Genomic DNA, 15501 nt, shown 5'->3' with positions numbered 1-15501 from the left:
TGAATCGCCAACCAAAAATCCATCAGACACAACCAAAAAGTTTTGCATTTCAATTTTAGTGCAACATAAGTGTTTGAGCTTAGCACGAGTAGTGTGTCTATATTTAAGTTGTACAGGGTAAATGCTTTTGGTAGAGTTTATAAAAGTTAACACTGTGATATTCGAGTACGAGTATTTCGGGTAGTAACAAATGTCAAGTAAAATTCGAAGGAAGACACAATAGTGTTTACAACTAACCTAAAACTAACAAAATCAATTAAAACTAAATGGTAAACTAACACAATAAGATTATGTACATGTTAAACGGTGAACAAAATTTAAGTCCACACTTTGAGCGAGTTGTATGTATGGTGTGTTTTGCGAGTATCTTAGTAGCAGGTCAAGTCTTTGCAGTTAAATCTCATGAGGATAGTTACTTTCATATGCTAGGTTAATGTGTAAAGGCTTGTTAAATAAATGCTCTCCAGCTAAAGAGTCAGAATGAGAACCATGTTGAGTCTATTTGTGTCATGACTGTGGACGAAACTATTTCAGTACTTGTGGCCGGGCTATGAGTTTTCATGCCACGCATTTCAGTACCACATCGAACTCTTACCATTAAAGTAACGCAGGCGACAATAATCTCAATAATATTTTTACAGTTTTGGTTAGTTTGGCCAATATACATCCGTACAAATTTGGAAAAAAGTTGCCCTAACATTTTGCCGTTTTTAAAGAATACCAACAATTTTCTTTCTGCTACATTAAAACCTGATAAGAGTTTTTAAAAACGTATGTATAAGGATATTATCTTAAGAAATGTCGCCTTTGTAATCATGATGGCTAGTTTGCGGTACGAGGCTATACATGGCCTATAGATATTTGGCTTAACCTGATATAATCGCCCTGGAAATGATTAAATTCGTTTTTAATTACGACGGCTTGCGTCCTGGATAATAATCTTGTTCTTCTGGCGCGTCACCTTCGTGGCTGTCGGCGCTGGCATCAGTATCTTGAGCTGCTCTGGCCTAAAGCTGACCAGGGCCTTATCCTTAACTTTTCCTACAGCTCCTGTAGTAGTTGAAGTAGTGGTTGTGGTGGTTGCCGTGGCCGTAGTGGTTGACTCAATCAAGGCCGTGGACTCTTCAGCCGTTGAGCCTGAGGAACCGCCTGCAGCAGCCGACGCGTACCTGGTAAGGACATGGAACTTGGCGAAGATGTTGCGCCCACTGCGTTGCTCTTTGTCCTTGTACTTGTTCAGCGCCGAGCCAGTGGGCAGCGGTTTGGGTGCTTTGACCAGCGCCTTGCCGGGATTACTGCCAGTCGCCTTGTAGAAATCATCGAAGTCGAAATCGTTATTCGCTTGCACTGGGGAGGATGCAGTGGCGGGCGCCAGGGCTCGCTCTCCGTAGCTGGCCGAGCTAGCCGAAGTCTCCTCGGCCATGTGGCGCAGCATCAGGGTGAGTTTCATCTCGTGCTGACGCTGCAGCAATACCGCATTTCGTTCCCCTTCCAGTCTAGCCTGACGCACGGCATTCGACAATACGCGCTCCTTCCATTCCCAAGCATCACGCTCCCGCTCCAACTGGACCAGCTGCAGCTCGAGTTTTCGTGAAGAATCGCGCAGATCGATCACCTTGGTGAAGTACTTGTACAAAAGCGTGCGCATCTCCTCCGTCGAGAGACGATTCAAGCGGGCCATCAACATCTGCTCGCCCTTCTCTCGCTCAACCCGATCGCTGGTGTCGATGGAGCGGTGACCCGTGATCATCTCGTTTTTGAATTCAATGGCCGCGTCTATGGCCTCGATGGCCTCGTCGCATTCGAGCAACTTGCGTTCTTCCTTCTGAGTCAGCACCTTGTCCCGCTTGAGCTTGCGATCCAGATGGCAGCGCTCCTCTAGCAGCAAATCTCGAGTGCCGCGCAGGTTGCGGATCTCGTGTCGCAAGCTTTCTTGCTGCGCTGGACCAGGCTGCTCCTCCAGATTATCCGACTTCTCACGCAGAATGTGGTTGAGGTGTGTGATCCTGGCCTGCACCGCCTTTAACTGCCGACCATGATGTTCTGGAGAGTCCGTCTGGGCCTTTACCAGCTCTTTTCCAGTGTCCCGGGATTCCCGCAGTTTGTCCAGCTCTGCCTCCATCTGACATCGCAACTTGCCCTCCTTGCGAAGTTTTTTCTCCAGATCATCGGCCTGCTTTCGCGACTCGGCTACCGATTGCTGAAGCTTCTTCACCTTCTGACCACTCTCACCAGCAATGTGCTTCATGGAGCTTAGATCTTCAAGACGACGCTCGAGGTGTGCGATTGTGGTGGTCCAGCGCTCGATCTCCGGCTGTTCCCGTCCTTGCACTAGAGCCTTACCCAACTGCTTCTTGGCCTTGTCGCACTCGGCCTCCAGCTTGGCCCGCTTCTTGTGAAACCGCTGCTTGGCGTGACTGCGCGTATCGTTGTTCCTGACCAATTCGGCGATAATATTTTGCTTCACCTTAATTGTCTGCTCAATTTCCCGTAGCTGCCTCTGTTTGCCTTCGATCTCGGCAACTAATTTGCGAAGCTTTTTCTGCAGCTGCTCGATGGGAGCAATGGCAGCGGCGGCGGCGAGCGCTGCTTGACGAAGTCCTTCGCCAGAGGAACTTTCCAAGGGATCAACGACCGACTCGGGATCGATGGGCGGAGCGGGCTGCTGAGAGGCTACTCGGTTGAGCATGGCCAGCTCTGCAGTACTCAAGCTGACGCCTGGCTGGATGCTTCTCCTCCGACCTGAAAAATTAGAAACCATAGTGTCACTAGGCTAAGAAGGACTGCTAAAGCCGATGACTCACTGCCTATGCTGGTTTTCCGATCCTCTCCGTTTTCTGCTGGCGGCGGCTGAGGCTCATTCTCGCGTTCCTGGCTCTGCATCACCGCCTTTGGGTGTTTGGCAAGGTAATCTGCGTGCTTCTCAAGGATAAGCGCGTCCGTCTTGTCGCGAAACTCTTCCATAAGGCTATCTATCTTGTCGTCCAGATCGGGACGCTGCGACTCATTGTCCGTGTCGTTATCGTTGTCGGAGTTTGGCGGCTCAGAGTTCGCTGGCTCGGAATTGGCCTCTTCTGAATTTATCTCTTCCTCTTCGGCCTCCTGAATGGGAACCAGCTGCTTCTGCTGGCGCATAGCCTCCGTTGAGCTAAGACATTCCTCGCACTCCTGCTTTAGGTAGAGCCACTCCTCAATCTGCTCCTTCTCCAATTCACTGATTAGCTTGGAGTCCATCAGCCTGTAAATAGATTTGCCTTAAAGACGTTCCTATAAAATATAATGTCTCCACTCACCTGGCAAACAGACCCTCGGCGTTGGTCACAAGCTTGGACCACTGACTGGCAGCGAATTGCAGGCCAAAGTTGTCTCCCGGTCCCGCTTGAGCTAAGGGTCCAGCTGCGGGGTTGGAGTCCTGCAGAGCCTCTTGCGGCCGTACGATCATCGTGTTGTCGTCGGAGTAGGTGTTCATAATGACGAAATTACGCACGCACTGCACCTTAAAGGCGAACTGCAGGTTGCCCAAGGTCTCTGGCAGATGTTCCTCCAGCGGCGACACACACATGATCACGAGCGTCTGAGCTCGTCCACCGAACGAGTCCTTCAGCAGAGTGGTAAGTGTGGTTTGGCCGTACGGAATTTTGCCGTTGACCCCATACATAAGTCCGGGATCCGTGAGAATGCTGATCACCTGCTCCAGCATATGCAGGCCCGCATCGCGGGGACGTCCGGGTGGCGGTTCGCCAAAGCGCTCTGTGCCGCACAGATCCGAGAAACTAGCCGTGGACAGACGATGCTGCAGCATCCCCTCCTTGGACACCCACTGCTGCTCCAGCGTAAGCGTAAACAGCGTATGCGCTGGCAAGGACTGACGGGCCGAGAGACCCGCCTGCAGCCAGTGGAAAACGGCATCCACATTGCTGCAGTGAATGTTACCCATGCCCAAAAGGTCGCAGACTTCACCTCCGCAAATTTCCACGAATCCCACGTTTATGGCATAAGTGCGTTCTGTGATGCAAAGAGATGAGTAGGCCGGCTAATAAGACTTCCATGATACTCACCTGGGTGTGACGATATGTGCGAAAAGATGTCTCGGACGCAAAGATGGACGACTCCCTCGGCGGCGTCCTTCTGGTCCCTTTCCAGGACATTTCCGTAGAGGGTGTAGCTCTTGCCCTGGCCCCGCTGCCCGTAGGTGACCACAGATGCATCGAAGCCCTCCAGGAACAGGGTGATCAGCGGAAAGACCGTCTGGTGGTACACCTGCTCCTGAGAGCTACTGCTGGCCAGGGCGTGGGTGACGGGCACTGTGTGGGGACCCACTTGAATGAGTCCCGCCGCAATGCTGTCCATGGGATCCCCGCCTGGCAGGGCACTGGGCAGTCCCAGGGCAGAGGCGCTGATGGGGATGGCCTGGACGCAATATGCTGACTCCGGGGAATCCTTGGATTCGCTATCGTTGCCATTGGCGTCCGTGGTTGACTTCGGATCGGCTGCACTGTCCTCCTCGGCATTCCCATTTGAATCCGTCCGCTCAGGGGTATCTTTTTCCGCCCCCGCTACTTCATCCGCAGTGTCCTTGGAGTCCGCCCCCTCGTCCTCCGCCACCGCATCCTTTTTGAGATCTGCGGGGGCGAAGCTCTCCTTCGAGTCCTTGAGCTCCCTGTGCGGGTAAATGCGCACGGCCACCTGAATGGGTATTTCCATGGTAGTTGCTTATGTCCTGGTCTCGGAGGAGCTCTTTCATTCGGCCTCCTGCGCCTTGTTGCGCATTTTCGGCCTTATACTTGCAAAAAATTTGGACCAGCTCCGAATCGATACAGTGTGATAGTGTGGCCGCAGCCAGAGCGCCAGTAGATACCGAAAATACCAAAATCATAACTGATAATATCTTTCGAACGAAGAAGAAGTACGTTATTTTAAAAAATGCCTGCAATCAAATCTCTTTAATCCAAATTTCAGCCTTCAGCTTTAGGCATTCGAGTCAAAACGAACCAAATAGTAACCGAAATAGTCAAAGGGACAATTTAGTTGGTAGCTTTGAAAATTGATAAACTGTTTCATCTTTTTTTTAACTCTACGTTTTTCAAAAATACCGCCTTCGTCCTTCATATTATCGACATGGTTCTAAATGAGACCGTACTCAGCGGTAAGGATCTTCGCTAGCCCGGTATTTGTCGGTATATTTATAAAGTGCAGCTTGGTATATTTGCAAGGTAAAATTGGTACTCGTTTAAGGTCACTCTGAGCGCGTGTTTTTTTGTGCAAAAACGCTTCGATTTGAGAGCAAATTCTATTAATTCAGCATGTCCAAGCGTCGAATCGAAGTGGGCGAGACCTATGGCAGCAAGCCGAAGAAGTGAGTGCGTCGATCCCAGCAGACGGCAGTAATTTAATCCAGATTTTCCCCCAGGGAGTCAGAGGCGTCCTCTTCGACGTCGGCGGCCGGCACTGTGGCGCAGATCCTTGGCGGTTTTGTGCCCAACAAGCAGCCGCCCACGATGAACCCGCTGACCAACAAACCGTACTCGCAGCGCTACCAGAACCTCTACAAGAAGCGCATCGCCCTGCCCGTGTTCGAGTACCAGGCGGACTTCATGCGGCTGCTCAGCCAGCACCAGTGCATCGTGCTGGTGGGCGAGACGGGCTCGGGCAAGACCACGCAGATTCCGCAGTGGTGCGTGGACTTCGCGGTGTCCAAGGGACGCAAGGGCGTCTCCTGCACCCAGCCACGTCGAGTGGCCGCCATGTCCGTGGCTCAGCGCGTCTCCGAGGAGATGGACGTGAACCTGGGCGAGGAGGTCGGCTACTCCATCCGTTTCGAGGATTGCTCGTCGGCCAAGACCCTGCTGAAGTACATGACAGACGGTATGTTGCTGCGTGAGGCCATGTCTGATCCCATGCTGGAGCAGTACCAGGTAATCCTGCTCGACGAGGCTCACGAGCGCACCCTGGCCACCGACATCCTGATGGGTGTGCTCAAGGAGGTCATCCGACAGCGCAACGACCTCAAGCTGGTGGTCATGTCCGCCACACTGGACGCCGGCAAGTTCCAGCAGTATTTCGACAACGCTCCACTCATGAACGTGCCCGGTCGCACGCATCCTGTGGAGATCTTCTACACGCCGGAGCCCGAAAGGGACTACCTGGAGGCAGCCATTCGCACGGTTATCCAGATACACATGTGCGAGGAAATTGAGGGTGAGTAACAGAAAACGTGGTAGTCTATTAAGAAGCCCCTCATACATACATATATATATATAGATTTATAAATATTATATATTTTCAAGTTAATTTAATTTGTATTAAGACTCGTTCCCTTGACAAATAATATAAAACAGAACCACTAGAATAAGTTGAGTAACAACAGCGTAAGTCCCTCTCCTATAATGCATATTTGAGAAAAACTTTTGCTTGTTCAGGGCTTTTATCATTCAAATTTGTTTACGAGATCAAAAACCTCAAGCTAAGTGATCAGCTTTTATTTCATAATATTTATACGAAATCGAATATGGTTTATAAACTTTAATTTTATTCCCCCTTTCTAGGTGACATTCTCATGTTCCTCACGGGCCAAGAAGAAATCGAAGAGGCCTGCAAACGTATAAAGCGCGAAATCGACAATCTCGGCTCGGAGATCGGCGAGCTGAAGTGCATTCCCCTATACTCAACGCTGCCCCCCAATTTGCAGCAGCGCATCTTCGAGGCGGCCCCTCCGCCAAATGCCAATGGCGCTATTGGACGCAAGGTTGTTGTATCCACCAACATCGCCGAGACCTCGCTGACCATTGACGGCGTGGTGTTCGTGATCGATCCAGGCTTCGCCAAGCAAAAGGTGTACAACCCTCGAATCCGAGTGGAGAGTCTGCTCGTCTCGCCCATCTCGAAGGCCTCGGCCCAGCAGCGAGCCGGTCGTGCCGGACGTACGCGCCCTGGAAAGTGTTTCCGCTTGTACACGGAAAAGGCCTTTAAGAACGAGATGCAAGACAACACCTATCCCGAGATCCTGCGCTCAAACTTGGGTAATGTCAACACCCCGTCTAGATCTCTGAACCTCATCCTAATTATCAATTTTTATTTTACAACCAGGCACTGTGGTCCTGCAGCTTAAAAAGTTGGGCATCGACGACCTGGTACATTTCGACTTTATGGATCCCCCTGCTCCAGAGACCCTTATGCGTGCCCTGGAGCTGCTCAACTATCTGGCCGCCCTGGATGATGACGGCAATCTGACTGACCTGGGCGCAGTCATGTCCGAATTCCCCTTGGATCCGCAGCTGGCGAAGATGTTGATTGCCAGCTGCCAACACAACTGCTCCAACGAGATACTTTCCATAACGGCCATGTTGTCGGGTGAGAACGAACAAAAACTGTCTTCGCTTAAAATAAGGAGTACATTTAGGTTTCGCACTTTTGGGAGCTTTTAGGTAACACGGCTGCCACTTTTGATAGGCACAAATCCTTTCTAATTCTGTTATATAATCTTAAATTTATACTGATCGATTTGTTTTGCGAATTTTCAAGTGGCAGCCGTGATCTTTTTCTTTTGAAATTGAAAATCTCTAAAAGGTTTGAGGTACATTTTTGCGTTAATCTTAATCGGACGACCCAGACTCAACGTGGACGGATTTAAGTCATTTCTTAAGTAACAGTGCAAAGAAAAAAGTTTGTCAATTTATTTGTTCTTTGCATTCAACTCGAAAAAAAAGTTGCACATGCGTTAAAACGTTCAGGCCTCTTGCTCTTCATTCGAATGGAACGATGAGCGGCATTTTCGACCTAAAGATTGTGTTTTTACTATTCAAAAATACTCGAACGCACTTGCAACTCACAAATGCAACCAATCTTTAAAGCCTCTAGATTGCCTAGCTGACAAAAAGTAAGCACAATCTATTTGTTTATGTAAAAAATTGTTTTGAACTTGCGCTTAATCGAAACCAAACCAATTCAAACGTGCCAAAGTGCCACAATGCTTCGTGCGTCCCAACGAGGCCAAGAAAGCAGCCGACGAGGCCAAGATGCGATTCGCCCACATTGACGGGGACCACCTGACCTTGCTGAACGTCTATCACGCCTTCAAACAGAGTGAGTAAGCAGAAAGAACCTTTTGCCAAAGCATTAACTATTCCATTCGATGGCGATTTCAGGCAGTGAGGATCCCAACTGGTGTTACGAAAACTTCATCAACTTCCGCTCGCTAAAGAGTGCGGACAATGTGCGCCAGCAGCTTGCCAGAATCATGGACCGCTTCAACTTGCGGCGCACGAGCACCGAGTTCACCTCAAAGGACTACTACGTGAACATACGCAAGGCCCTCGTTCAGGGCTTCTTTATGCAGGTGGCCCATCTGGAGCGCACGGGACACTATCTAACCATCAAGGACAACCAGAATGTGCAGCTGCATCCATCGACATGTCTTGACCACAAGCCCGACTGGGTCATCTACAATGAGTTTGTGCTGACCACCAAGAACTACATCCGCACAGTGACGGATGTGAAGCGTAAGTAGCCCTCATGTAATTCACTTTCTTTAAACTATTTATTAACTTTAATTTCCATTACAGCTGAATGGTTGTTCACCCTGGCGCCTCAATACTATGACCTGAACAACTTCCCACAGTGCGAGGCGAAACGACAGCTGGAGCTGCTGCAGCAGCGGATGGAGACCAAGCAGTACCAGAAGGGTTTCTAAGTCCCTGAGCAAAGGCTAGGTGTAATATTGGGAGGGGATCATGAAAATGGATTTGTGAATTTTAGAAAGTTCAGAGATAATTGTTCTAAAAAAGATAAACGTTTCGCTTTTTATTGTTTGCTAAACTAAAACTTAAGCACATAGACACTTTAACAGATCAATATTATCCAAGAACTCCGTTTAGTGAATAGTGTTAATAAAAGAAGCCACTTTTTATATGTCTAACAACTGCTTCTGGTCCCTAGCCGTTGGTCCTTTGGAACTGAATGAGTATCACGAGATAGGTGGCTATGGCCGAGGAGAACTGAAAAAAAGTAAGAGTAGTTGATTAAATATTGTGGTCTGCATGTCAAGATCATTACCGATGTTAGGATGGTGCGATTGACGCGACACAATCCACAGGCGGAGAAGTCGGCATCGACCACCAGTAGCTGCTGCCAGAACTTCTTCACCGCTTCCGCAAGAATGGGCTCGTGCACTTTTCGCTCGATTTCACACACAATCTGAATGGTCTTGCGCGACTCCCGGGCAGCCAGGTGACACGGCTCCACCACCATGAGCAATCTCAGAAAATGAAAGCAAATCCAGAGCATCTGTACCCACAGGTATCCGTTGTCCCGTTTACTAAGCAGTTCCAGAAACAGGAAGTAGGCAGTGGCCACCAGATGCAGAAGGCAAGAGACCAGGATGAAGAGCACCGCGACGCCAAAGGAGCTAAAGGAAGACAGACAGATTAAGATGCAATCAAACATAGGATTGGCAAATAATACTTGGACAGGAGGTGGACACACTTGCCCAGCGACTCGTGACTGTCGGCCAACGACTTGAGAAGCAGACCCCTGTTTTTGGCTGGAAAATAACCCAATTTGAGTAACTCCACGTTGAGGATTAGACTGCGGGCGGCTGCCTTGTCACCTGCAGATTCGATGGGCAGAGTTTCACTGTTCAGCTTCGTCAGGCTGGCGTGCAAAGCAGTTGGCATCGCAGGACGATTCAAGCTGATGTTCTTGACGGTGCTGACCTTATGGGGCTTAACGGCACTGGAGGTGTTGTTCTCTGCGGAAAGGTTGATGGATAATCAAGGATCCTGCAAGTTGCATGTATCGCTTACCGCCAAGAAAGCTGCTGGAGAGCATTCGATTCAGGCGTCTAAACCGCCTCCCCAGTCCGTAGGCGGTGTTTGCAAAGTTAACTTGCAAGCCCGTGAGGATAAAGTAGAGGCCGTAAAATGGTATGTACCAATGCACATTGAGCTCTGTCCGAGGGAGCAAAAGAAAAGAATGTTGTGTTTAATTAAGTTAAAAGCAAGAGAAGTCGCTATAGTCGATGGCCTCGACTATTAGATACCCGTTACTCAGTTTAAGGGAGTTCAAGAGGGATGGAAATATGCTCAAAGCAACTTTGATTTTTTCACTTACACACCTAGCCTATAGCGCCCTCTATCTACTTCTTCTATAGCGCCACTTGGACTACAGCGCCAACTAGCCTATGGCGCCCCCAGCGGCTTGGTGGCGTATTAGCGAAGACAGCTTATTTGGTGCGCAATATTATTATTATTATTATTATTATTATGATTATTATTTGGTTATAACTTTTTAATGAGTTATCCGACTTCAATAATATTTGGCGTGTAGATTGGTGTTGATAATAAAAACAAACTCTCATTTAAATTTTTACTAGATATATTAATATGGGCGCTAGACGGGTTTTAGTGTTATAGTCGTTTTTGGGCGGAAGTGTGGGCGTGGAACCCTGCGGAAGTAACTCACGAATCTACATGCCAAATCCCAAATTTCTAGCTTTTATAGTTTCCGAGATCACAGCGTTCATACGGACGGACAGACAGATTATGACTATGATTCTGAAAATTTCACAAAATTATATACAATACGAACACTGCTCCTTTAAAACCTTTAGGTTTCTAAAAACTGTACCATTTTTAAAAATGGTCTCTTGGTCAAACCCAAATAGTTTAACTATTAGCTTAAAAAACCCAACTGAACAGCTATACAACATAAAATTATTCGATATGTCCTATAACAGCTATGGCCTATAGGAGAAACAAGTCCAATACGTCTTATTGGACCTGAACGGGGGGTGCCTCAGAAGTCGGAAAACGCTGAAGATTCTTATGCGCATCAATATAAATATTACACAACTTGACGCTGAAATGATATCTGTGGTACCCCTGATAGTCTATAGCTTTAAAAAACTATTTATTTTTGTTAGTTTAATCAATTTTAGTTAGTTTCCCGATATTCTTAGAGTTTTAACAGTAACTACAAGCGCTTTGAACAAATTACATTTCCCCAAAAATGAAGAGAAGTTTACTTGGCCGAAAACGATTTCTGTCGGCTAAAGCACATTTGTAAGCAAAGTGGGTGTCCCTCTACTTACACCCTCAAAGTGTCCCAACTTACACACATTGGGTACTTTAAGGAAAAAATACCTTTTTTCTAATTGTTAAATTGGAATTCAATAACTTATGTTTACAACCTCTATGCAATTTACTTTAAACACGTTATTAATATTTAATAGAACTGTCACAGCACATATATGGCTTGAGCATGGCTTGTAATGTCCCAACTACAGACCTCTCCCTAAAAATACTTATAGGAAAAAGTATTGCCACTGAATGTAGGTATGATTCAAAACTATTTTAGGTCTACTTTTTTGCTTCATTAAGCTTAACTCTAGGCCCCATGAGCGAACACATTTTATTAAGAAAACTCCCACCCAGGTATTTTCTAAGAAGCCCAAATTTTTCCATACAACCTAAATAAAATCCCCAAGGGAGTCGTTACCTACCCGTATCTGACTGCGCCATTTTCATATCCTGGGCAATGCGCATCCAGGTGCCCACATCCAGGCCGACCAGAAGGGAAATGGCCACCAAGGATACCGCGGCCATGGAGAGCGCTCGCCACCGATCCCTCCGGAAGTTGTTGTAGCCATTCAAAGTGTTGTCGATCTAAGGAGGGGTCAATACAGTTCTTTGAAAATGAAGGGACGGGGACTTCGGACAGGTGACCTCACCCTGTTTAGACGAACATTTAGCTCGAGAGTGTCGTTCAGGCTAAAAAGGCCACAGTAAACACCCGATACGATGGCCATGACCACCACAGAAACGTCCAAAGCAGTCACCACCTTCGACGTTGCCGACTTCATTCTAAAAGATGCACTTTTGATTTGTTGGTTGGTTTTGTTTGCAGTTTGTCAGAGCAATTAATTGGTCAAGACCAAATGTGTTTAGAAGGGAGCAAAGGTGATGATTAGATAGAGGAAACTTTAGATAGGCAAACAGATAGCTGTGATCAGAATAATGGCAATGCTTGCTATAAGGACCAATTTGGTTTAGCAATTCCTTAGAAAATAAATGTTTCTGAAAGAGTTCCACTACCAATCCCAAAAATAGGCACTTCGTAAATGTAACCCAATAGGGGTAGAACTATTTACATATGAGTGGAATCCATCCAACTTTAGTGCCATTATTTTGAAACCAGTGGGTGGAACAATCTCGAAACAGAGTAGTACAAAACGACACAGGACTTTATAAATAGATAACACAAGTACTTACCGCACGGGTATTTCTGAGTTGGCATCGAACAGCAGTCCGCGGTAGGTGAGGAAAACTACACAGATTTGGACAGCTATCAGTCGAGAGGAAAAGGTTACCCCTTTTGTGACATCTCACTCACCCATCACCACCGTCAAAGTGGCCGAGTAAACCGTGAAAGCCCAGCTGCGGCCGATTTCCACTTGGCCCTTGGAGTTCCGCCGCGTGGCATATGGAGCCAGGGCCAGCACTTTGCTGATGTAGAAGATGCCGATGCTGGGCTGGGATATTTCCATAGTACTTCCAAACGAGGGACACTCGCAGCAGGACCTCCGGACGAGAACTGTTCTCGAGTGGCCAAATACACGACCTTAAATTGCAAAACGCCATATTCGACACCGAACAAATAATGCGCTCCCATATTTGACTATTATTAGTGGCCAGCCAGCACACCCCCGGGTTCGCAGGACCCTCGCCGAGCGTCTGGGCAAACACCCCACTCGCCATGTGCGAGTGAGTAACACATTTGCTTATCAAAAAGCTCGGCTGTCCGCGATGTAAATAATAATTAGCGTGTGAAAATACCAAGCCGGCAAGGACACAGGAGCCAATTATTTTGGGGCCCCAATTGACAGCTGCAGCAGCTGCGACAGGTGCACACACAGGTGAATGAGGTCCACAGCTCAATTGTTAGACAATTTCTCATTTATTTTAACGACTCAACTTCGTAGGCTCCACTTGGGCAGCTCACATCTGGGCGCAGGCAATTAAGGAACAAACTAAATACTATCTGCCAGCCAGCTTAAACGGTGTGGGCATTGAAGATCTCGATCCAGTAGCCGTCGGGGTCCTTGATGAAGGCCAGTCCCTTCATACGGCCATCGTCGGGCTTCTTCACGAAGTCAACGCCGAGCTCCTGGAAGCTGTGGGGCGGAGAACATTTGATTAGAGGGCAGGAACATTGCGAGTACCCATCACTTACCGCTGGCAGGCGGCGTACACGTCGGGTACCATCAGTCCAATGTGGCCGAAGCCACGGGGATCGGTGTTGCCGGTGTGGTAGCTCTGGTCCGGGTCGCTCTCAGTGCCCCAGTTGCTACGGTAAGTTAAAGTAGTTAAAACAAATATGATTGCAATTTTCGTTCTTAAAGGACACTTCCAGAACTATCCTCTACATTTAAATATAAATCGTAATACATTTTTATTCATTTCTAAGTTAATTTATAATCCTTTACGTTTACGGGAACGTACTCTATGGATATTTCTAAGCAATTTTGCCAAAGGATCAAACGTGGTTTTCAACACAAAGTTTTTTTTGGCAAATATTGCTTAGAACTGTCCCTAATTTGTGTTCCCCCAAAAACGATTTATACCTTTATTTGCGTCCATACCAATGTTTCAATTCAAGGCTACTGAGATATTTTTAATCAAAAGACATTAATTTTTCTTGCAAATGCGGGGGGTCAAACGTGATTTTCAAGACATGGTTTCTTTAACAATATTGCTGAGAATTGTCTACAGATTACGTTCCCTCCCTACGATTTGAAGACCTCCACGACCCACCCTAATATTCATATGAGGGCTATGAAGAATAATGTTAAACACATGTGCCCGACTAGTTTAGGAAATATTCTTATACCTTAGTGGCAATAAGAGAGCAAGACTTAAAGCCCTTATAAAAGCAATACAATACCAATACAATCTAGAAAACATTTCTCTATAACTCAAGTCACTATATAAAATTCTGGTCAGGTCAATAACGTAAAGGCCAGGTTATAACATTGATTTTACCATATTATTCCTATACTGCCAATAAAAGTAGTCTTACGTTCAGAGACTTCATGTAAGGCAGATTTTTAAAGTTCTAGCTAAAAAAGTTCGATGGAATTTGCATTTAGATATTGAGTTTTTATAAGGTTTCTCCAAGATACATATGTATGTATTAAGAGAACTAATGTATCGCCCCATCATGGGTGTCTTTAAGCTTGCCAAAGATATCTTCTACTTTTGATGTCACTATTACGGAATGATTAGTCTATCCAAATATATACTAGCATTAATGCTATATTAACCAACTCACATCTAAATTAATCAGTTTCCGAACATGAAAGACCTAAATGTTTTTATATTTAATATACCACTTACTGGGTGAGCTCAATGGTGGCCTTGCGGCTCATCGCCCAGCTGCGGCGCTCCTTGGGATCCTTGGGCACATCGGCTTGGTTCTCGTAGCTGCGGCAGATAAGAAAGCAGTTGTCATCAATATCGTTGTCGAATCGCACGAATTAAGATAAGCCGGAGCAATCGACCTTACCCCAGGAAGTACAGCGAGAACTTTGCCTCGGGGAAGTCCAGTTTCACCAGCAAGGTCATGCCGAGGACGCCCGTGTAGAAGGGCAACGACCGGCGCGGGTCCTTGATGCGGTACATGGTCTGCTGGAAGATGAAGTCCTGCGCACACAGCGGGTTAGTGGAACTCTATAAGTAGGCCTGATCCCGTTGGGATGGACTCACCTTGGTGGACGACTCCGGCTTCAGGCACAGCTCGTCGGCCTCGGCATTGCTGAGTCCTGTAACGTCGCCCATTTCGAGGTTTTTGCACAATTAATCAACACCTGTTGATAAAAAAAAATCCGCGAGGTATGAGTGTGACCGTAGTTCGACCGGTTAAACATACCATACATTCCGGGAACATAAAAATCCATTACAAATCAAAGAACGCGAGAGAATATCTTCTGAAAGCCGACTATTTCATACTCTCTCCGGGTAAAAATGTATAGTCTTTTTATTTTAATTTTTTTGCTACTGATGAGTCATAAAAACTAACTTACAGTACGTAATTTAAAAATCGGAAAGAACTGATGATATAAATAAAGTCTGAGCAATGCTCAGTGACCATAAGGGCGGTCCACAGTTGTATGAAAATTGTTAAGGTTCTACTCTCATCTGCCTATAAGCTGAATTTGTTTCAAAATTTATAACTCACACGCACTGTTGAGGTTGATCAAATATATTATTTTCATATAGGTGACCCTGACTTGGATGGAAAGTCCGTTGTATCTAGTTCTGACTTTAGTTTTCCCTCCAAAAACATATCGGTATTTGTCGTCAATTTTTTATTTTATTGACCGATATACGAGAGTTGACAAAGTTGGGGAGGGGAAATCGATCTTTTTGAAAAAAGTTATGGCTGGTATACATGTCGTATGAGTAATTTTTATAGACTCTTAAAAGACGTTTCGCAAGGTCTAAAACT

The 15501-nt window shown here is 46.7% G+C and overlaps 4 protein-coding genes across 6 annotated transcripts; 1 reads left to right on the top strand and 3 right to left on the bottom strand.

Annotated features, from left to right (window-relative positions):
- Nucleotides 1-37: 37 nt before the first annotated feature.
- Nucleotides 38-4834, bottom strand: LOC119550481 (kinesin-like protein costa). Its single transcript, XM_037859170.1, has 4 exons — nucleotides 4059-4834; nucleotides 3294-4005; nucleotides 2805-3238; nucleotides 38-2742 (listed from the first exon to the last, which is right to left on the bottom strand). The coding sequence occupies exons 1-4, from the start codon at nucleotides 4702-4704 to the stop codon at nucleotides 908-910; spliced, it is 3627 nt and encodes a 1208-aa protein (XP_037715098.1). The 5' UTR covers nucleotides 4705-4834; the 3' UTR covers nucleotides 38-907.
- A 389-nt stretch (nucleotides 4835-5223) lies between these two features.
- LOC119551054 (putative pre-mRNA-splicing factor ATP-dependent RNA helicase PRP1) lies at nucleotides 5224-8905 on the top strand. 3 transcript variants are annotated; one of them, XM_037860173.1, is made up of 7 exons: nucleotides 5224-5356; nucleotides 5399-6198; nucleotides 6546-7019; nucleotides 7087-7350; nucleotides 7960-8082; nucleotides 8145-8498; nucleotides 8562-8905. In XM_037860173.1, the coding sequence occupies exons 1-7, from the start codon at nucleotides 5304-5306 to the stop codon at nucleotides 8687-8689; spliced, it is 2196 nt and encodes a 731-aa protein (XP_037716101.1). In that variant the 5' UTR covers nucleotides 5224-5303; the 3' UTR covers nucleotides 8690-8905. The 3 variants fall into 3 exon arrangements, with proteins under 3 accessions (XP_037716101.1, XP_037716103.1, XP_037716102.1); XM_037860174.1 differs by having other exon boundaries at nucleotides 5233-5356; nucleotides 5411-6198; XM_037860175.1 differs by lacking the exons at nucleotides 7960-8082; nucleotides 8145-8498; nucleotides 8562-8905 and adding an exon at nucleotides 7851-7885.
- LOC119549552 (gustatory receptor for sugar taste 43a) lies at nucleotides 8874-12541 on the bottom strand. The gene is made up of 9 exons (XM_037857702.1): nucleotides 12388-12541; nucleotides 12267-12321; nucleotides 11726-11858; nucleotides 11498-11660; nucleotides 9801-9944; nucleotides 9605-9745; nucleotides 9460-9538; nucleotides 9052-9403; nucleotides 8874-8993 (listed from the first exon to the last, which is right to left on the bottom strand). Exons 1-9 carry the CDS (start codon nucleotides 12539-12541, stop codon nucleotides 8931-8933), a joined length of 1284 nt encoding a protein of 427 aa, XP_037713630.1. The 3' UTR covers nucleotides 8874-8930.
- Nucleotides 12542-12932: 391 nt separating this feature from the next.
- Nucleotides 12933-14917, bottom strand: LOC119550493 (lactoylglutathione lyase). The gene is made up of 5 exons (XM_037859185.1): nucleotides 14760-14917; nucleotides 14560-14696; nucleotides 14391-14477; nucleotides 13228-13341; nucleotides 12933-13168 (listed from the first exon to the last, which is right to left on the bottom strand). Exons 1-5 carry the CDS (start codon nucleotides 14829-14831, stop codon nucleotides 13048-13050), a joined length of 531 nt encoding a protein of 176 aa, XP_037715113.1. The 5' UTR covers nucleotides 14832-14917; the 3' UTR covers nucleotides 12933-13047.
- Between the last annotated feature and the right edge of the window lie 584 nt (nucleotides 14918-15501).

Source organism: Drosophila subpulchrella, chromosome 2R (assembly GCF_014743375.2).
Source record: "Drosophila subpulchrella strain 33 F10 #4 breed RU33 chromosome 2R, RU_Dsub_v1.1 Primary Assembly, whole genome shotgun sequence".
NCBI classification, from domain to species: Eukaryota; Metazoa; Arthropoda; class Insecta; order Diptera; family Drosophilidae; genus Drosophila; species Drosophila subpulchrella.
Note: the sequence above shows the minus strand (reverse complement) of the source record. Positions and strands in the feature narration are given on the sequence as shown.